The sequence below is a fragment of the Dermacentor albipictus genome, chromosome 1 (genome assembly GCF_038994185.2).
Source record: "Dermacentor albipictus isolate Rhodes 1998 colony chromosome 1, USDA_Dalb.pri_finalv2, whole genome shotgun sequence".
In the NCBI taxonomy this organism is placed as follows: Eukaryota; Metazoa; Arthropoda; class Arachnida; order Ixodida; family Ixodidae; genus Dermacentor; species Dermacentor albipictus.
In genome coordinates, this window is record NC_091821.1 from 109,363,137 (window position 1) to 109,385,676 (window position 22,540).

At 46.2% G+C, this 22,540-nt stretch overlaps 1 protein-coding gene across 4 annotated transcripts in view; it reads right to left on the reverse strand.

Moving 5' to 3' along the window:
- The window catches only part of LOC135907709 (synaptotagmin-15-like), a 227,025-nt gene that overhangs the window by 63,105 nt on the left and 141,380 nt on the right, over positions 1 to 22,540 (reverse strand). For all 4 annotated transcript variants that reach the window (XM_065439423.1, XM_065439421.1, XM_065439422.1 and 1 more), the window contains one exon: positions 1,130 to 1,289. In XM_065439423.1, coding sequence (XP_065295495.1) covers positions 1,130 to 1,131 — 2 coding nt within the window. In that variant the 5' untranslated portion in view covers positions 1,132 to 1,289. The remainder of the gene's footprint in view (positions 1 to 1,129; positions 1,290 to 22,540) is intronic.

Consider the following 22,540-nt stretch of genomic DNA (forward strand, 5'->3'; position numbering starts at 1 on the left):
AATTACGTACGCTGAACATAAAACTCACTGTTGGGGTGAGTTTTTTTTTTTGTCTAACCGCGTACGTTTTGTAACAGCTAATGGTCATAACGCTGCTCCCTGTCCTGTAACCTACACATCTGACGGCACTCAAGGATCTGTTTCAGGTCCCCTATCGTTCCTCGTGTACATTAACAATGTACATGGTAACAAATGTTTCTAGAAATCTTTTTGCTGATTATTGTGTGATTTAATGTTAAATACTAACTACTGCACACCATATTACGCTGAAATATCACCTTTTTATAGGGTTTCTGCATGGTGCAATGCTTGGTTAATAAAATTTAATGCTAACGAATTTGAGGTAATGAGAATTACCCGCCCCGTGACGCACCCTGTGTCCTGCAACTATTCCATAGATAACGCTACCCTTCTATATGAGTTCTGCGAACCTTGTATGGCAAGCCCGTATAGAGCAGTAATGCTACTCGTGCGCTCGCTTACGTAAACGCCACTTCTGTGTCGTCGCTGCTAACATAAGGCTCTAGCATAACAAAAAATAATACGTTCTAGCACCCATATTTTCATTCCTTATCGCTTGGCAGCGAAGCCATCGAAAACAGTTACGTGCATTTCATAACTATCCTCGCAGTGTGAGTGCCACATTAATGAAATCGCTTCTAAACTTGTCTGACCTTTCACTTCGTCGTAAATGTGCTCGGCTCTATTTTTTACGCAAAATATTCCTTTTCAACCCCGTTCCACATTACTTGCTTTCGATATCGCCGTCATACGTTTATACTCGCAACTTTCACCGTTTCAATAATGCTGGCGTACCTATAGTTGTCGCACCTAGTTTTCGTGCTGATGTGCATTTTACTTCTTTCGTGCCAACCACAAACACCGACCGGAACCACCTCCCCACCGACGTCATCTCCATCATCGCTGCCAACAATTTCAAGACTCCCATTTCATGCATACTCACTTAATGCAATTACACGACGCTGTTCTTTACACACTCGCTCGGTTCTGCAATGTTACCACCTCGAGAGCAAAGAAATGAGACGAAGCGGTGCGTGCGCCCCGCATGTGTCGTGGCGCGCAGCACACGGGTGCAAGTGGAACAGGCGTCTCGGCAGAGTTCGCTTACATTGATTTTCGATGCCATGGTTCCCGCGTAAGCAGCGGCGGCTCGGCCGACTCGCTGTTGCGCTTAGCCCTGCGCAGCCGGAACACCACGAGCCAGACGACCAGGCCCAGCAGCAAGGCGCCAGTGACGATGCCAGCCGTGATGACCCATACGTAGACCCCTGCGGAACAGCAAGAATGTTGCCTCTATTCATTACGTGCATAGCGCTCCACACATGACAGCACTCTTATCGTCTACAGCAAGAACATATTACACAGCACGACGGGATTTCGCTTGTGCAAACGCGCGTCCTGACGTTCAATGTGGACGCTTCGTGAAGTTGGGCAATAACGCTCAATGTGAAACGCTAATGCGCAAGCAAAACACAGGAAGCTTCAAAAAAAAAAAGAAAGAAAGAAAGAAAGAAAGAAGTCAAGAGCAACTCTCCCTACGTGTGTTGTATATTTCGCTTAGCTTTGTAGTAAATTTAACTATGGCATCCTGGGAAAACAAGCCACCGGAAGGCCGGCTATTCGAATTACCAAAAATAATCTCCATTGACTAAGAAACGTAAAGAAAGAAGAAAAAGAGGAAGATGAAGTAGCGAAGGCAGAAAGAAAAAAGAAGATCCGAGCAATAATTTCAACAAAACGTTTGGGCTAAATGGGTTGTTCTTTGGGTATAGACAGGGCAGTGGGAAAAAAAACACGGACAAGGAAGGTACACGCATACAGGTTAAGTACGGTTGGAAAATATAGTTGGTAGTCTGCTTAAGAGACCGTTTACAGTGTCCATGTGCATCCTCCCACAAACACTCAGTGCTCACTCACTCACTCTTTTGCTCCTTCTATTCCCCATTTCCCTACCCCCAGTGTAGGGTAGCAAACCAGGTGCTCGTCTGGTTGACCTCCCTGCCTTTCCTGTCCTTGCTCTCTCTCTCTCTCTCTCTCTGCGCCCGTCCTGTTCACGTGTCCCTTCATCCGTATTTTGCCGCGCTGCCCTGTGTAATGTTAAATTAATAATTTCTGCTGAGTTTACTCGCACAACTCAGGCACAGCGTGCTATCCTAAATTCATAGTCAGAGCAAGCATCTGCAACACACGGAAGTTCAGTCACAGCGCACCAGAACAGTCAATATGTGCAATCACTACACAAAAGCAAAATAAAGAACCTTCACAAAGCAAATAAATCCCACCACTACACACAAGTACTACATTTAAGACATTGACAGTTACATGTCTTCAATTACATGTCAGAAAAGATAGGTGCGAGTGCGAATCAAAGAGACTATCATTTAGAAAGTCACGAAGTGCTGTATCGGCGAGTCACACACACGCACACGCACACACACGCGCGCGCGAAAAGTTGTCCGCAAATAAATGACGCCTATCCTGCCGGCTTAAGTGGTTGCGCAGGGTCTTTCGCTGCCACTCGTACTGCGGACACTCGGTGCAGTGTGACAGTGTAGGAAGTGTGTATGTAGATCTCCAGGCGCAGACGATGTACGAACGTATCAAAGGCGTGATAAATGTGGCGATGGGTTCTGAAGCGCAAAAAAGCTCCAATAGTGAATAGCAGAGACTGTCTGGTCGTCAAACAGCGTGGCCTCACGAAGTTTTTGAAGCCAGTCTAGTTTTAAAAAAAAATCTTGTCACTGCATATTGAACATCTAATGGGGGCCAAGGTATTCAACTTATGTGCCGCAGTGGCCAATCTGTCTGCCACCTCATTTCCTCCAATGCTGACATTACCAGGAATACGCTGAAAACAGAGTTAATTAAATTATGTACGTCCCGATACTGCACAGTGGCTGATTATAGGGACGCCATAGTGGAAAGCTACGGATTATTCTTTGGCCACCTGAGGTTCTTCAAAGTTCATCTAACTATATCTGGACGAGCGTTATTGCATTTCGCCACCCATCGGAGTGCGAACCTCACGGCCGTTGGAAACAGAAACTGCGATGCCGTGCGCAGTAGCAGGACGCCGTAGCAACTGAGCCACCGTTGCGGTTGAAAACAAACTTAATGGCTAGCCAAAAATGCAATCTGCAGCATTTTCCAGCTTTGATAAGGTAGTAAACACATGTCATCGTAATAGTACGATGCAATTAGCGCGTCCAGAGCCGTACTCGAGTCAGAGTTTAATATGGCCGTCTACCGATGCACGCAATATACAATATGAACCTCACCACTTGCAATGGACCGAAGAGTTCTATATTCGTATAGGTATTACCCCAATGGTGCCGGAATAGTGTTTTCCTCTCTTGCTGCGCCAACTCCGCGTCTTGAGCTGTATAGCTTCAATTAAGGCTCAGTTCTTCCTGTATAAATTGCTTGATCGAAACGTAAAGCCGCGATGGCGCTGGATCTGCCGGCTTCGTAATGAGTGCGCAAAATTAATTAGGCACTGCTATCTCTGTTGAGCAGATCTCTGTTGAGCAGCTCGATAATATAATCGCACGAAAAGGATTGTCGTTTGTGACTGGGCTTTTTGGGGACCGAATGAGACGTCATGCTGTGAAGACAGATGAGTACAGGCTCCAATACTCACAAAACACATTTTACATACTGATACTTTGCAATTTGAATGTTTTTCTAGTTTCCTGCGCATTGAGACGAAAATCTCTTCCGTCTCCATGTAGTTATCCGCCTGACCCCAACGACGGTTGCGGCGCTCAGCCCTTCGACGAATAGCACGCAGCTGCTGATATCGACATCAATGTGCCATTAAGGAATAGGGAGCCCCGTGCTGACCCTGGCCATGTTCGCAGTCAATGGTGTTTAATTGATGGCTAATGACTGACTAATGAATGACTAATGGTGTCCAACTGCCGAAATAGCTGCCAGTTCGGAATTTGTACATCGACCACTCTTGATTCTTCGGCGTATTTTATGACGACGTAATGAAATAGATCTATGGTCACTTCCGTGAGATTCAATATCTGTGTACCATTGTACTGCAAACCCTACATCAGACGAACAGTGCGATAAGCTTAAGTGTGTATTGTGTCTTTACCTGCTAACCACGAAACTTTAGCAACCATTCTGATGTTCTTGCATAAAGATTTCCTCAGCTGCCATTCTTCCCCGCTGATGAGCTGTTGCCCTCATGTTGCAAGGTAATTTTTCCCTCCCCTGCATCATCAGCATCAGCAGCAGCCTATTTTATGTCCACTGCAGGACGAAGGCCTTTCCCTGCGTCTACAATTACCCTGTCTTGTGCCAACCGATTCCAACAAGCGCCTGCGAATTTCCTAATTTCATCCCCCAACCCAGTCTCCTGTCGTCCTCGACTGCGCTTCCCTTCTCTTGGCACCCATTCTGTAACCCTAATGGTCCACTCGTAATCTAACCTGCGCATTACATGGCCTGCCCAGCTCCATTTCTTTCACTTAATGTCAATTAGAATATCCGCTATCCCCGTTTGCTATCTTCCTGTCTATTAACGTTACATAATTCGTTAATTCTTCGTTCCATCGCTCATTGCGCCGCCCTAAACTTTTTCTCATGCTTCTTTGTCAACCTCCAAGTTTCTGCTCCATATGTTAGCGCCGATAGAATGCATTGAGTCAGGATCTGGCAATGTCTGCCGTATGCACTCCAGCCCATTTTTATTCTTCTGTAAATTTACTTCTCAAGATCAGGGTTCCCTTTGAGTAATTGACCTAGATAAACATACTCCATCACAGACTCTAGAGGCTGACTAGTGATCTTCAACTCCTGTTCCCTTGCCAGGCTATTTATCATTATCTTTCTCTTCTGCATATTAATCTCCAATCCCATTCTTACACTCGCTCTGTTAAGGTCCTCGATCCTTTGTTGTAACTCGTCCCCAGAGTTGCTGAACAGGCCAATGTTATCCGCACACCGACGGTTGCTGTTCATCGCCGTTGGTCCTCCCTCTTACACTTTCCCAGTTTAACAGCTTAATTACTTCTTCCAAGCATGCATTGAAGAGATTGGGTCTCTTCGCCTGACCTCTTTCCTTATAGGTATCTTTCTACGTTTCTTGTGGAGATTTAGGTTGCTGTAGAATCTTTGTAGATATTTTCCAAGATATTTGCGTAAGCCATCTGTACTCCTTGATTACGTAATGCCTCTAGGACTGCTGGTATCTCTACTGAATCAAGTGCCTTTTCGTAATCTATGACAGCCATGTAGAAAGGCTGATTGTACTCTGCGGATTTCTCAATAGCCTGATTAATGACATGGATGTGATCCACTGTAGAGTATCCCTTCCTGAGGCCAGCCTGTTCCCTTGGTTGACTTAAGTCCAGTGTTGCCCTTATTCTACTGGAGATTATTTTCGTAAATATTTTATACAATACTGGGAGTAAGATAATGGGCCTATAACATTTCAATTTTTTAACGTCTCCCTTTTTGTGGATTAGTACAATGTTTACATTCGTCCAGTTTTCTGGGACCCTTGCAGTCAATAGACACTTCGTATAAAGAGCCGCCAGTTTTCCAAACATTTTGTCTCCTCCACCTTTGATTAAATCTACTGTTATTCCATCTTCCCCTGCCGCTCTTCTTCGTTTCATGACTTGGAAGGCCCTTCTGACCTCATCGCTAGTTATGAGTTTCTGTATCCTGTTCATTACTGTTTCTAATTGAGTTATCCTGACGCCTCTGGGCACTGTACAGGTCAGTATAGAATTCTTCCGCTGCTTTTACTATATCTTCGAGATTGCTGATGATATTACCCTGCTTATCTTTCAGTGCATACATCTTGGTTTGTCCTATGACAAGTTTTCGGCTCACTGATTTCAGGATGCGTCCATTTTTTACGGCTTCTTCGGTATTTCTCACGGTATTGTTTCGAACATCACTTATTTTCGCCTTGTTGATCAGTTTTTACAGTTCCACGAATTCTACCTTATCTCTTGAGTTGGACGCTTTCATTCTTTGTCGTTTCTTTATTAGGTCGTTTGTAACTTGGGATAGTTTGCCTACTAGTTTCCTTGGTGCCTTGCCTCCCCCTTCAATCGCTGCCTCTGAAGCCAGTCTAGTTACGGTTTCATTAATTACCTCTATGTCGTCGTCATCTCTTTGTTCTAAGGCTGCATATTTGTTTACAAGTACCAGCCTGAATTGGTTTGTTTTTATCCTTACTGTGTCTAGGTCAGCCTGTTTATTCCTGTCGTATTTTACTTTTTCGTTCTTCAAATTGAGGTGAATCTTAGACCTCACTAACCTATTGTCACTGCGCTTTACCCTACCTAACCCTCCTACATCCTGCATTATGCTGGGATCTGCAGAAATTATGAAATCCATTTCATTTCTTGTTTCACGATTAGGCATTTTCCAGATGCACTTTTTGTTGCTACGCTTCCTGAAGAAAGTGTGCATTATTCACAGCTTATTCCTTTCCGCGAATTCTACAAGCATTTCTCCTCTAGTGTTCCTAGAATCGATGCCTTCGTTGCCAAACGCTTGTTCACCTGCCTGCTTTTCCCCCACTTTTGCATTGAAGTCGTCCACGAAGTCACCCATTGAATTAGCCCAACCTCAAAAGAAATTAGTCTCTAAGCGCGCTGACTCCCCAAGCGGCGCACATGACTGTCTGATTAATAACCAGTAATGCTCTCCGCGTTGATCCTATATACTAAACTTTTTTTCTAAATACACCTGATTTAGCCTGATATTTAACCTGATATTTTACGAAATCGTACCTATACTGTACTGTATCACGCTGTCATGACAAATGTTTGTCGTGGCGAATGAGTGAAGTGTCTTTTTCTTGTGCAATTGCGTTCAGCTCCATTCAATCCCGCTTACTTCTTTTCTGAGCGTGTTGGTAACAAACGCTTTGTTTTGCTCAATTTACCGTCTACCATCAGGCAGTTTTCAATTTGATGTATATTTTCCTCCTACTGCTGCTACCTTTTTCCTTGTGACGCTTCAACGCTTGTCTTGGAATTTAGACAGCCACATTTCAAACCCTGCTCTTTATGGCATGCTCACCTGTTGACCTTCCTTCCAGGTCTCTGAACCCAGGTACGAACCGCTCACTGATTCATCCTATATTTTCTGTCGTTACTAATAGCGTGGCAAATGGCGCGAGGTCTGTCTGTAGTACAGAACAGTCATAGTCTTAATGCATTTAATGAAAATAAGGCTCGCTCTGTATAAGAAGGGGAGCAGTTTACAATTTCTGTACCCACAATTTTTTAGTAAGTTTCAATATGAAAAGTTGTTCATTAGACGGTTTACAGGCGATTGCCTTTTGAAAATAAAGAACAAGTTGGCCAGAAACTATCGGAGGATGATAGTCAGTGGGCGACAGCTTTGCGGTAGACGTACTGCAGATGCAGTGCGGGGGATCCTTACTGCTTAGCTCTCTTGGTTAGTGCTCTATGAAGCGCGTGGCTGCTGTGACGTTTCACATTGACTCGAGGATCAGCCCACGTTAGAAACAACATGAAAACGTTCGCGTATATGCGCATATCGTGCGCTGGCGTACAAGGCTCGGACCATCCAAGTCAACATCTTTAATTGATTGCCCTGCCTGCGAGATCGGCCCAGTTCACTCAGTCTGTAAACCAGACAGCAGCTATTCTAATTTCTTTAAACTGATTACTGCAACCAGAAGTTATGAGTCCCGCCGAAAGAAACTAGTGTGTGATTTTGAGAAAAATTCCCTGGAAACAACTGAGAGGTCTACCAGCGGCATCCGAAGAACTCCTGGAAAGTTCCGGAGACGCCGACGCTCAAGCCTGGCCTTCATAGAGCACAGCTACGTTATACTGCTCGCACACAACGTAGCCGACGCATTGCGTTCGTCGAAAGCAGATGCCGTTTGCACGTGCTTCTAAAGGCCCCGCTGCAGACAGACCACCGATTCCTGGTTCCCCTATACCTGCCGCTTGCATGAAGCAGCAGACGCGTGCTGTCACGTGCTAACACGCCCAGTTAACGAGCCCTATACTACAGGTGGCGCGAATACATGGTCCCAAGTGTTTTGTAATTTAATTACGTTTTTTTTGTTTTGTTTTTCATATAGGTAAGGGTTTGGGATAGCCGGTCCTTCCTGTGGCCAAAATTTCCATATTTCTCGGCTGATAAAGAAGAAAGCAGACTCCAGAAGTTAATTATATCGAGACACCAATAATGCCATGACGCTTAATTTTGCATATTCTGGATGATTTTCCATGTGGGAGTACAATTCAATAGGTATAATCCTACCAATTCCACGTGGAGGCGATGGCGCAGTAGTTAGAACGCTTGGCTTCATCCCTTGTATTCGATACCATGCATGTACTTGCTCAGTGGCTATGGTGTTGGGCTGCTGAGCACGAGGTCGCGGGATTGAATCCCGGCCACGGCGGCCGCATTTCGATGGGGGCGAAATGCGAAAACACCCGTGTACTTAGATTTAGGTGCACGTTAAAGTACCCCAGGTAGTCAAAATTTCCGGAGTCCTCCACTACGGCGTGCCTCATAATCAGAAAGTGGTTTCAGCACGTAAAACCCCATAATTTCATTTCATAACCATAATTTCATAACCATGCATGTACGGCTGGTCAGATACATTTTCTTTTTACAAAGGAACGCGCATGTATAGGGTTTTCCCGCCTCCACAGAGCAGAGTCTGGGCTTTAGCGGTTGCTGTGCGCCGGACCGCTTGGACTACAGTTAGTAACGCTGTTGTACTGCTCTAGAACTAAGCGTCGATCGATCGATCAATTAATCAATCAACTAAGGGAGACTCGATTATGAAAATTTTACACAGAGATATTTGAACCGATGATCGAAATGGCTATCTTGTTGCGATGCCCCACCCGCCATTGACGCTTAGCAGGGTGTTGTGCTGCTAAGCACAAGGTCGCGGGAAGAAATCCCAGCCACGGCGGCCGCATTTCGATGGGAGCCAAATGCAAAAACGCCTGTGCATTGGGCGCACGCAAAGAAAGATGGGTAGGAATAATCCGGAGTCCTCCAATACAGTGTGCCTCATAATAATATAGCAGTTTTGCCATGTAAAACGCTGCAATTTATTTTTTGCGTGGCCCAAGTTATTATTTTCCTAGTTAATTCACTTCGATTACCGTGCCGCAATTCGACAGATTGGGTGCGCGAAGCCACCTACTGCCTTTATAAGAACAATCAGGCATCCTGTCAAAACGGGGCGTTCCCATGTAATCTTTCCGTCGTAGAATATGTGCGCCATAGTTTGCCGTCGTTGTCCTGTTTTATTTGCCGCTATAGCGTTACATTTACAGGGAAAAAAAGGACACACTCATTGGTAGCAGGATGTGGCTGTGCCTCGCAGACCGCCGTTACAGCTCACCTGACAGCCTGAATAAATGACCAGCGGAGCCACATAAAGGCGCCCGCTAGCGGCACATGAGCTAGCAACCATTTTTATTACTCTGCGGCAGCCATACCAATAGATAAGTGGCCCAGAGCTTTGAAGTTTGCTCTAGATGCACGATGCGGTTTTAAAGACCCAGTGAGAATTGGAGTGAGTGCGATTGGCCTGCCCCTGAATTAACAAGAAACGTCCGAACGGGAGAGTGCAAGACGGACATGGGATTCTGCTCGCCGAATGCTTTGAAACATTGAGAGAGAGAGAGAGAGAGAGAGAGAGAGAACGATGAAAGGAAAAGCAGGGAGTAACGTTAAGGAAGCACGGCCGTTTAGACAGTGAAGGGGCAGAGGCAAAACGGGACAACACGCCGTGGCTAGCACGGTCCATTTCGCTCTGCGCAAACTACATTCTTGCTCCCTTTACAGTAAGTATATCGCAAGAAACTGCGTGTCTCCTTTCCTCGTTAGGATGCAAAACGCACAATACTAGCTGTACGAACCGCTGGTGATAGCGCCCCTTATGAAAATGGTTATGTCCTTTATGTTTACTGTATGTTTCCCGCAGTTCACATGAGGAAATATCCTTTATGTTTCCTCCATGTTGAAATTTGGCCACTGCTTTTATGTTTCCTTCGTGTGTCCTCCCTTTATGTATCCCTTATGTTACCGTACTTTATGTTTCCTCCATGTTGAAATTTGGCCACTGCTTTTATGTTTCCTTCGTGTGTCCTCCCTTTATGTATCCCTTATGTTAACGTACTTTATGTTTCCTCCATGTTGAAATTTGGCCAATGCTTTTATGTTTCCTTCGTGTGTCCTACCTTTATGCATCCTTTATGTGGCCGCAGTGACTAAATCCTGTATTTTACGTAGACATGCATAGATGAAGAGTTCCGTGTACACATTTTATATTTATAAATTTTTCCCGAGTTAAAAAGTTTTGCATTGGTTTTCATTGTAAGGTTACTGTTCCCTACATGATGCAGCGCACGGATTGAAACTCTGCTATGGCACAGAAAATCATGCCAATTTGTTCTAAAATTACAAACTAATTAGCCTTCATAGATTATTTCAGTATAACACTTGGAGAACCACTGTACGTTCCTCACTGCAGTGCTGCTGTTCTAGTTATGTCTTTGTGACTAATATAATATGTAATGTTTGGATGGAAAGATCAGGTTGGATCAGTGCTTGCACTTTTAAAAGAAAGTTTTGACTATACTTTGCAAAAGTTTGTCTGAAACTACGAACAGTTTATTGGACTATCTGAATGTTACTTCAATTTGTCACGTCTGCTCACAGCAGACCTCTGGAATGTGTTGCTTGGGTGAGAGCTCACAAGGCACCTGAAAAACAAAACAAAAGCCAATCTTTTTCACTTATTCAAAAATATTCATATAAGCAAGAACAGCCTGACCTGTATGCACACAGCTAAGAAACGTGGAGCAGTCAAAAACAGATCATAAAAACATCTGGGCAACACAGAAGCTTTTAACTAATTGTTGTTTGAAAGAGACTGAGCTGCCAGTCCACTCAGGTATTAAATTGCTCACAGTTTTGTTTAAACATTTCTGCAGCATCTGCTAAGTAGTACATGACCTTTAGATGTAGGCAGCTGGCCAACAAATCTTTGTGTTCCTGCTTGTACAGATGTCTCGTAGTTATATCTCAAGTGGTTACACTGTTATATGGTAAAATTCAGGCGGGCATAAAACCAGCCGCAAACATCAGACTACATGGGAAATTATCACCAAAACTTAAATATCTAGTAAATCAAATGAACAATCGATTACGAAGGGTCTAAAACCTAGACCGCGATTTTGTAGCGATCCCTTTTCCGATGCTACTCCTCTTGCTCACTGATCTGACCGACATTCCGCTATCGTTATTAACTATAACAGCCAGCCGTGCAAGGTGGCTTATAAGAGTGGCAAACATCGAGCGCAAAGCATCGCAAGAAAATCGCATCCCTTATTAGGCAGTGCTACAAGCCACTGTCTTTAACAATCGCAGGAACTCACATCCCGTTCTTCGGATGAAAATATTAATGAAAACGAGCGTCTGATTGAGATGCCTCGATTAAAAAGAAATTTCGCTGTTGTAATGTCGGTCTATATTTGCCCTACAATATAGAAGACAAATACACGAGCACATCGAAGTACACAAACAATGCAGACAAGTTCTCGCGAAGCTGCACTTCATTCTGAACACTATCAATAAAGTAATCTTCACACAAGCTAATACCTGTTCAAGTGTCAAACATCGCAGTCGCGTGCCAACTCGCGATGCCCGTGACACATCGACATGCATTACAAACGTAACTTGCGGAAATTCATATCTACGGAAGAATTTCTTGCCGGAAAACTACCGAGAAAACAGTAACTTTCAGCGTTTACGTAAATATTTGCCCATTAAGTCCCGACAATCAGCGGTGGTAGCACATCACTCCATAAAGCAAGTAAGCGGTAAGAAATGATACATTTCACGGAAACTTCCCTCGTGAAACGCTTTGCTAAATGTGCACAGCAACATGGTCAACATACGCTCAGAAAGTGTTCTGTTGTCGTTCCACAAAGCTTACTACATGAACCAAAAGCTGCGAGAATGCGCGCAAGCGTCAGACCTGCTTACCTTCAATGTGGTCAGCAAACGGCTTCTTCGTCTCGCAGACACCACGCGACGGCGCTCTTTCCGGCGCGAACACTGTTGAATTGCCGATGAACACCAGCGCACGAAAGCACAACTGTCAACAAATTCTTTCACGCACCATAATTCGAAGCCACAGTATCAGGTATTCCACGAGCGAACGCGGACAGGCGAGAACAAAGGCAGCTCGGACGGGCGCTGTAGTACACAAGACACTGGCGTATCACAGGAAACATAAGGCGAACTAATGGCGTTACACGAGTCCAGAGGTTTCCTGATGGTTAATGCACACGGTACGGATCGCAGTTTGTTTAGGCACTTCTAAAATATGATTAAATTACCGTGTAACGAACACTCTCACCGCTCGCAGCAACACAACGTGGCCCAGCTCACCGTCAACCGTTACACTGCGGCAGCGCCGCACTGCGGTTAAAACGTGAATTTAGCCTCCGAGATCTACATTTTCCTTTAGGGCGTGCATTTTGGAAAAGCACGGTCTTCGAGATTTAAAAACGTCGTTGCTGGAAGGAAGGCTGGTATTTAAACACAAATTATTGATTTTAAAGTGTCTTGGTGCGCTGCCTTGTTTTTTTAAGTATATGCAGAGATTTTAGACGAACTATGCGCGAACGTTTGTCCTGTGGTTTGTCGGCGGACACGAGCCAACCAGCGCGCATCATGGGCTGTTCCGTCGCTTGGGATGGCGCACGGTGTGCGGGCAGCCGCGAGAGCTGTGACGCCTACCGATCAGAAATTCGGAATTGCCACACATATACACGCTTCTTATGTTGCCCAGTGGCGTGTTTTTGAGAATGTCAGGCCTTATCTTGCATGGGTGAAACCATATTTGCTCGTAGCGTAAGGAATAAAGGCGACAAAATGTGGCGATGGCTGGCTTGGAGCGGCAGCGGAACTTCGGCCAAAGTGAAACAGGCGTACTGCTTGCATGCTCGCGTAATCAAATACGGCCATACTCCGCACACAACTTTCATACTCAGCCAACTTACAATTATAAATTGTTCAGTTGTACGTCCAAGCAAGCATTTACGGGATCCGCGCTGCCCTGCTTCTACGCGTGCTAATATCGACACAGCAGTTACTCGTACTTGTGGTCAGCGCGAAAGCGACACGGACAAAAGGAAGAAACACAACAAGACGGCGCTGTTTCTTCGGAGTGTTCCTTGTTTCCGCGTTGCTTTTGCGCTGTTGCTAAAGGTACGATGAATCGTAACCAACTCGCCCACTATATGCTCTATGTTACCTACGTGTGCACTGAAGTGCACACCTAGGTAACATCCCGCCGTAAACACAAAGGGCACATACTACAATAATTATAATAAGGGTTGTTTTCTTGGGGCAAAGGAAAGGATAAGTCAATATTTAGTACTTACAATGACTCTGCAGAGTGTATTAACGGCTGTCACAAAGTTCAGGTATATCTGCCTGTATTATATGTACAGACAGTTGTTATGTGCACTCTATGTCACCTACATGCGCACTCAAGTGTACACTCAGGTAACACATAGTGCACATCCAGTTAACATCCTGCGGTAAACATAAAGGACACATCCTAGAGGCATAATAAAGGTCACTTCCTCGAGGTATACGTTAGGATGAGTAAACATGTGGTACACACAAAGTTGGCGTCCCGGAGGTCACACAAAGGACAAGGAATCATAAAGGTCACATAGGGCACAAGAAGGAAACATAAAGGATATGACCATTTTCATAGGGGGCGAGTCCGTCTTTCCGTCCCGAATCGAACATCCCGTGTTTTCCCTAAGTATTTATGGCGAGCTAGGTTCGTGCAGCGTCCGTGGAGGTTTAGGTGCATGATTTAGAGATGCGTGCATCCCGCAGTTGCATCACGTTGCCAGGGAAACTGACCGTCCCGCACGGCTCGCCACATGACGCAAACTCATCAGTGCTATCACAAGTGGGCGGGCATAACATAGCGATCAGCTTCGGCCGCACATCGATGATAGTCACGGAGATTAGGGTCTCCTCTACAACGAAGGTAAACGCGTTTTAGAAAGGAGTTTAGCCCATTTGCGTCACTTTTCCAGAGGTTATTTGCTCCTTTCGGTTCTCGATCCCTTGCTTTTTATCTCGTGGTCGCATAATATGATTTAGATGGCTTGACTTATTGATTGATTTTAATCTCCCAAATCAATGCACGGGCTATGAGAAACGCCGTAGTGGAGGACTCTAGATTAACTTTGACCCTCTGAGCCTCTACAAGGTGCACCCAAATAGCGTCATACCAACATTTTTTTTTTTTGCATCCCGTTCAAACAGGTATACCAGCAAAAAGAAAAAACAAAGAGAAAAAGAAAGAAAGCAAAAAATAAAGAAAGCACTTATTATATTATTAAGTTTTCACTGACTGAAATTTTCACGGAACACCATGGCCCCAGTCGCATTTTGTGCGCTTGCGTGCATGATTTATTTGAATTCGCTCACAATTCTTCAACCCGCCGTGTTTGCTTAGTGGCTTTATATGGTGTTGGGCTGCTGAGCACGAGGTCGCTGGATCGAATCTCAGCCACGGCAGCCGCATTTCGATAGGGGCTAAATGCGAATATACCCGTGTACTTGGATTTAGGCGCACGTTAAAGAACCCCAGCCGGTCTAAATTTTTGGAGTACCTTACTACGGCGCGCCTCATAATCAGAACCGCGTTTTTGCACGTAAAACCCCATAATTTACTTTCATTTACAATTGTTCAGTTTGGCTGAAACTGCGCGTAGTTATTCTAATACAAAACTACGATATTTTGCCGAAAGGTTTATTTCTTTTTTTTTCGGTTAATCTGTGCGCCCTGCCTGTTCGCTTTAAAGTGAAGAAGCCAAGTTTAACGTGAAATCGTGTGTTCAACCATCCACTCAAGTGGCATGCAAAAAAAATGGAAGAAAAAAATATCTCAGTGCCTTTCCACTCTGTGAAGAAGGAGGGCCAGCGAAGCTGTGTATGTGGGCCCCTTAATGGCGAACTGCACATCCGCCGCGGGTCGGCCCGGCATCGCACTATCTCCGGGATCGGCCCACGTATGCGGAGTGCTTAACGCCTGCTTCCCCTCCGCCGCGGGTCGGCCCGGCATTGCACAATCTTCGGGATCGGCCCACGTTTGGGAAGTGATTGCCGCCTGTTTCATCTCCGCCCCAGGTCGGCCCGGAATTGCACTATCTTCGGAATCGGCCCACGTATGGGAAGTGCTTAACGCCTGCTTCACCTCCGCCGCAGGTCGGCCCGGCATTGCACTATCTCCGGGATCGGCCCACGTATGGGAAGTGAATAACGCCTGTTCATCTCCGCCCCAGGTCGGCCCGGCATTGCACTATCTTCGGGATCGGCCCACGTATGAGGAGTGCTTAACGCCTGCTTCACCTCCGCCGCAGGTCGGCCCGGAATTGCACTATCTCCGGGATCGGCCCATCTATGGGGAGTTTCTTGCTCACCACAACGACAAGAAAATTTCCTTGGATGGTAGAGGTATAGCTTCGCTGTAAAAAGACAAAGTTGTTCCCTAATACAAAAGAGGCACAGCGCCTACACGAGGAAGCGCCACTTACTTTTTTTAGCTCAAAGTGAGACAGCGACAAAGCTAATGCTCGGCGACAAAAGGGAAAGTAGAGCACCAGCTTCCGAGGAAAGTGTGCCCTGCATAGAAAGCGGAGATCCGCAGGCCACTGCATAAACACGTTTTATCGCGCCGGCGAGGTCGCCCCTGGCACCTGTGAAATAACTCTGCACCCGTGCGTTGAGGCAGCTTTTAACGTATATGCAGATATACACAAAGACGTGAAAGGTAGCTTTGGTGGAAATTGGCAGGCGCGCAATTAAGGTTGGTCGTCTTTCATTGTTTGCGATGTGTCCAACGCCAAGTGTATTGTGGACACTCGCACTCCATGAAATGTTTCGTTTACTGCATAGAGACATGCCGCGTGGTGCTATCGGGTTGACCACTCTGCGCCCAAGGGCTGTGTTCTCCCCGAACAGCCTTTCGGCGGTTCCGACAAGGAGGTTCATGAAGGGCAAAGCACGTCCAGAAGTAGCAAGCTGTTTCATTCACGCCTATTTCATTTTCGAAAGTAGTTTTCTTTATGAATACATTTAGGCTCTTCACCATGTGGCCTTTCCTAATCATCACTACCAAAGAGAGTCCACTTTTTCTTTCGCACTGAATGCGAGAGTTTCATTGCGAGAGCAATTAGATGGCTCATTCCTGCAGAGGGCGTCCGCATCGCCGTGATGTTCGGCATAAAGTCCGAGCGCGATAACAACGTCTCCGCGCGTCCTACGCTGTGTCTGCGAGTGAAAGCTTGCGCGGTTGAGCCGGCGGCTCAATCTCGCGCGTGCAGCGCGTAAAGGGCCGCGGCGTTCTGTCTCCGGCTGCAACTGCGCATGCGCCGGCTGTGTCGAGGTTGCGCGACCGTATCTTGGAAGCGATCTGCGTTGGGTGCCGAGTCTAAGTACGTCAGCGGCTCGTAGCTTTGTGCGTGCTGGGTATCCTCGGCGCTCGCTTTCCGTTGGAGCGATAAACAGCCACGAATGTCACTTCGCTCGCAGCTGCCGCGCTTGCTAACGCAGCGTTTTGACAGCGAGTGTCTGCAGTGATCAAGTGTGATGTGTTCATGTTTGCTGTGCGTGCTGACACATGCTTATCAATTTAGTTAGCAAGCGAATGTTTACAAGTTGATACGGCCGATAAAAGTACCATCCTTACTTCTATGGCTGCCTGCTAATTAATTTGCTATCGCAATCGATGCTTCGCCTTTCGGGCGAAACTGCGTATTTTTTTTTTCATTCCTGCTCGTTATGACTAACGAAAGAACATTTGCCACTAGCTCAATCTCAACAGTTAGGATAATATGATTTTCTTATAAGCATCGTTGAATTTTCTTCTCGTGTGTAAGCCACACTGAATTTTCAACATGAGTACTTGCCAACTCATTTTACCCTACTCCTATGCTGAAGAGTGTTAAGTTACATTGCTGTTCACCCCAACTTGCAGTTAATTTTTCTATTAATTGCATGGGGTCACAGGTAGCAGCTTTGCTGATAGTCTGTATTGCTTTCGCCGTAATAGTTTCTAAACATCGTGTAAACTAAACTTTATTATTTATTCTCTTATTAATTCATTTTCAATTATTTTATTGTTTGAAATACTGGAATTTTTAGGTATCTCCCTACAAAGTAGACAGGCAGTTTATGCACGGGCTAACCTCCCGGTCTTTCCGTCTCCTTAGTTATATCCCTCTCTCGCACCTTCGCCTTGCTTTTTTTTTTTCTATTTCGCAGCCGCCGTGTGGCCTGCAGCCCCTCGATTTTAGTAGCATGACTCCGCCGTGTAACTTACACATTTGTCAAGCTCGAATATAAGAGGATTTGCTATACCGTCAACATCGCTATCAATCTTTGCCTTTCAAACCCATTAAATGATCGCCCACTCTTCGCGAACTGCCAGACTTCCGTAAATGAGCGAAGGAATGACGTCTTCGAAGTTCCTACGTCGGTGAAGATGCGCTTGGATGTCCACACAAAAGTCAAGCACGCATGACACACCGGACATATGCAGCCCCCACGATAAAGTCACCCTCTTAACACGACGGGGTATCTTGCTTTTTCACGGCCTGACAGCCTTCTCATACCTAGGGCTTGGCAAAGTTATCAATGCGTCAGAATTGTTTATGACGCGATATAGTGCAGAGCTCTCCAACACTTAATTTCACTTACGTGCGGCGTTCATCCTGTCAATAACCGCGTGGGCAGTATAATTGCAGAAAAAAAGAAATAGGATGGCGACCAACATGGTTGGCGCGCCCGGTTTGGATAAACATAGAAAGCCAGGCGAACAGGAGATACAGCTGGTATGTCTGCTCACAACCTGCGCCCAGAAATGGTGCAAAGGCTACAGAGGTCTGAACACGCCAAAGGTCTGCAGAGCGCGCGTAGATGCATATACAGGGTGTCCCAAGCATCGTGCATCAATGTTTAAGAAATATGCAAATCCCACGTAGCTCGACAGAACCAAGGTAATGTTGTTTGCCGTCATTTGGAGATGCTCAGACTATATATATATATTGTGCATTCTGCCTAATTTTTTTGCATACTGTGGCGCATGCTTTGCAGTGAGGCGCGCGACGACGAAAAAATTACCGACGATTACGTTACTTCCTAATGCGAAATTTGAGCGCAGCAAATAAGCTGTTTCGCCTTTTCGATAGATTGAGGCAAAGAAATCGAGCAACACATGTATGCGCTATCACAGAATTTTTTTTTATTTTTCACACGTATTCCTTTAACAAAGACTCCACTAACAGTTCTTGACAGTCATGAAGGAAGCTTTGTGGTCGGAGAAATAGACTGATATATGTTCGACTTGGTACACCAATGCTTGATTCTCAAAGACGAGATCTATACAAGTGCCTCGCGAGGTTGCCACAGCCGTGGGACGCGTTACGAGCGAGAGGAACGGGATGTTCTCCCGCATAAGTGTTAGGAAATTGCTGTTTGTCTTTATGTCAACATTAAAGTCCCCCACTACAAACATCGGCGTGGATCGATGGACGGTTAATGCGAGTTGCAGGAAGTGTCGAAAAATGAGGAATGTCACCTTTCCGCACAGATTGCATGCATGAAGAACACAGTCTGAATTGACACAAGTCCGAGTTGGGAAACGCACACCGGAGATTCTCACGGCACGTATCCGGAAGCGGTTTCACGTCATTTTGGAACCAGAGCCGATCACACACTGAACACAAACTTCCAAACGGATTGTCTGTTGTCAAGAATGGCGAGCTGTGAAACAAGATTGCCACACAGTTACGACAGGGCAACACGACGCGCACCTCTCCCTCTCCGTCGCTGCAGCTGGGAGGCGTTCAAAGAAGCGGCCTTTGCGCTGGAATCCGCCGCCTTCCTCCAGCCCCTTCGACATTGTGACGGAACTAGTTCGGTGCGTGAACAATGATTCCGGAGTTCCCCAACGCGGAGCTGATTTGACACGCATGGACTAGCTGCCGCGGGAACGACGTATTTTTGTGCTTCTCACGGTTCGGAGTGGCACGGAACAACGAGCGACCTTCGATCGGCAACGATAGTTCCCGGAACGGCACCCGCCAACGCCGTCGTCGGGCATCAGAGCGCGGTTGCCTTTGTGTACGTAAACTGGTCTGCAGAGCAGCGGCGCGTTGGTGATGAGTAAACGCTCAGTCGCCGCGTCGTAGGACCGGCGGATCGAGTGTATAAAAACTGTGGTTGTGCGAATGCTGAGGACACTTCTCTTGAGCAGTCATGTTAGACTGAGTCACTTCTCTCATGCAGTCATGTTGGACTGTTACTTTTTTTCTCAAGCAGTCATGTTAGACTGATTTAATTTCTGTAAATAAACCCTTTTCCTCGTTCTCGATGAGAAACAGTTCTTCACTTCATCAACGATCTCAGCGTAAATAAGTTGGACGACGGCATGGGCCAGCTACCTCCGAATTCATGCCGTACTCCAATCTTGGCAAAGGACCACGGACGATGGGATTGAGCCCCCAATCCTGACAACTGGCTGACAGCAGTGAGATGGACTTTGCGACATGGTGCTGTATCTGCGGTGAGTGCTTGGTTTTTGCTTTGACTCTCTAGGCTTCATTTTGTGGTTGTTCTGTTTAGAACAGTAGGGAAGCTAGATTGTTGTGTGTTAGCTAGGTTGTGTTTTCCTAGCTAGATTTAGAGAGCAGAATCAAGGCAGTAAAGCAGCAGTCATGGAGTTAAGGACACTGCTGAGAGACGAGTTGTTGATTGTTGGTGAGGAACTGGGCCTAGATGTACGCAAGGAAATGCTCAAATCGGAATTATTGGAGCTAATTTCCAATCAGGCCAGTGAGGAAGATATTGAAATGGGAATGGAACTTCTCAAAAAGAGAGAGAAACGGGAAAGAGAAAGAGAAGAACGGGAAAGAGAAAGAGAAGAACGGGAAAGAGAAAGAGAAAAGCGAGAGAGAGAGGAACGCGATAAAGATCGCGAGTTTCAGTTAAGGAAAATGCAACTTGAACTTGAAAGCAAACGTTTGGAGTTGCCTCAAGGAAGTGAAGGCGCTCTGGGTCGATCAAGTGAGGCAGAATCGTACCGCATGGACAGGCTATTAAAGCCATTTGAGGTCGGGACCGACATAGGCTTGTTCCTAAGCAATTTTGAAAGGACTTGCGAGAAGATGAACTTCGGCCCGAGTACATGGCCACAGCGGTTGCTGTCTATGTTGCCGTGTGAGGCGGCGGAAGTAATCGCCAGACTGAGTGTGCAGGATGCATATGATTATGCAAAAGTTAAGGCTAGTCTCCTGAAGAAATACCGCCTTTCAGCCGAAGCTTTTCGGCAAAGGTTTAGGAGCACAGGCAAGAAAGATAGCGAGGGCTATCCGGAGTTTGCATATAGCTTAAAGGCCAACCTAGTCGAGTGGCTTAAAAGCGCGGAAGCGTACGACAGCAGAGACATGATCATTGAATGCATGTGTCTAGAGCAGTTTTACAAAACCATCCCCCAAGCTGTGAAACTGTGGGTGCAAGACAGAGGTAATGTAAAGACTGTGGAAAGGGCGGCTGAATTAGCCGAAGAGTACGCAACCCGTAGAAAGTTGAACGCCGAGGAGGGAAACTGGGACGGTCGAAATGGACCGCGGAAACCATTTCCGTTCAAAAAGGGTGCGCAAACTAGACGATCCGAGCCTGTAGACATGGCGGAAAAGCCCGCAGAAAAGAGCGAGGAGAAACTTAACGGAGAAACCGCACAAAAAGAACAGAAAAGAAAATTCGAATCTGTTAGACCAATTCGCTGTTACAAATGCCACAAACTGGGACATATAGCTGTAAACTGCGAGAAGTCTAGCGTAGTTTTTTCCTACGCGGAGGAAAAAGATGAGAATATGGAACTTTTAAGTCCATATCTCCACGACCTGCAAGTTAATGGAAAACCATGCCGAGTGCTAAGAGACAGTGCCGCCACGCTGGACATTGTCCATCCGTCTTACGTGATGGTAGATGACTTCACCGGAGAAGTAGCATGGATAAAACAGGTTGTAGAAGAACACAGCGTGTGTCTGCCCATGGCCAAAGTCAAAATCAGTGGACCATTCGGGGAGCTAGAGACTGAGGCTGCAGTTTCCAAATTTTTGTCACTGCAGTACCCCTACATCTTTTCGAATCGTTCGAATCAGTTACTGCGTGACAGAGGGCTGAAACTGGGAGAGGGCATAGTACAGGCGTTGACCAGAGGCCAAGCTCGTAAGATCGCGGCGCTTTCGGCTGAAAATGCTCAAGCTCCTCCAGCTGAAGCAGAAAAGGGGATAGCTTCAATACCCGAATCCGAGCTAGGCCCGAGGGACAAAAGAACAGTTGAGGAGAGCCTGCCAGCTGACCAGCTCAATGAGAGCGTAGCACTAGAGTGTCATAGTTCTAGCCTGCAGGAAGAGCAAGCAGACGCGCTCACAAGCGAGACAGGGTCGTTATTATCACCGGCCTCAAAGAACTTTGATCAACTCTTACGCGTGGATAGAGAGTCACTGGCAGCTGAGCAAAAGAATGATGAGATCTTAGCTAAATTACGTGACACAGCTAAAGAAGGCATTGCTAGGCGCAACGTAACGATACATGAGAGAGGAGGATTGTTGTATCGGCATTACAGAGATCGAAAGGGTAGGATTTTAGATCAGTTAGTCATACCTACTAAGTATAGGGAGGACCTTTTGAGTCTTTGTCATGGAAATGGGTGGTCCGGCCACCTAGGCATAAACAAATCAAAGGAAAGATTGCTTATGGAATACTACTGGCCTGGCTGTTTCAAGGATGTAGAAAACTTTGTGAGATCATGCGACGCCTGCCAGCGTTCTGGTAAACCAGGAGAGACATGGAAAGCTCCACTGAAGGTAGTGCCCTTAATAACAGAGCCTTTCAGACGACTGGTAATAGACACGGTAGGGCCTCTTCCAAAAACAAAATCAGGCTACAGGTACTTGTTTACCATGCTGTGTCCGGCTACCAAGTATCCAGAAGCAATCCCTTTGAAAGAGCTCAGCTCCACCGAAGTAGTAGACGCGCTTTTGACAGTGTTTGCACGAGTTGGGTTTCCAGCCGAAATTCAGGCAGATCAAGGGTCAGTATTCACGAGCGCACTGACTTCCACATTCTTGCAAAAGTGCGGGGTAAAGTTAATACACAGTTCTGTCTATCACCCTCAGTCAAACAGTGTAGAGAGGTGGCATTCAGTGCTTAAGCGAGTTTTGCGTGCGCTCTGTTACGAGCACAAGGAGGACTGGGAGAACTGTCTGCCGGCAACTTTGTTTGCTTTGCGAACGGTTCCACATGAGGCGACAGGGTTCTCACCAGCAGAACTAGTGTATGGGAGGACACTCCGGTCTCCACTGAGAATGTTAAGAGAGATGTGGGAGGAAAGAGGGGAGAGTCCAACCGTGGTTGAATACGTGCT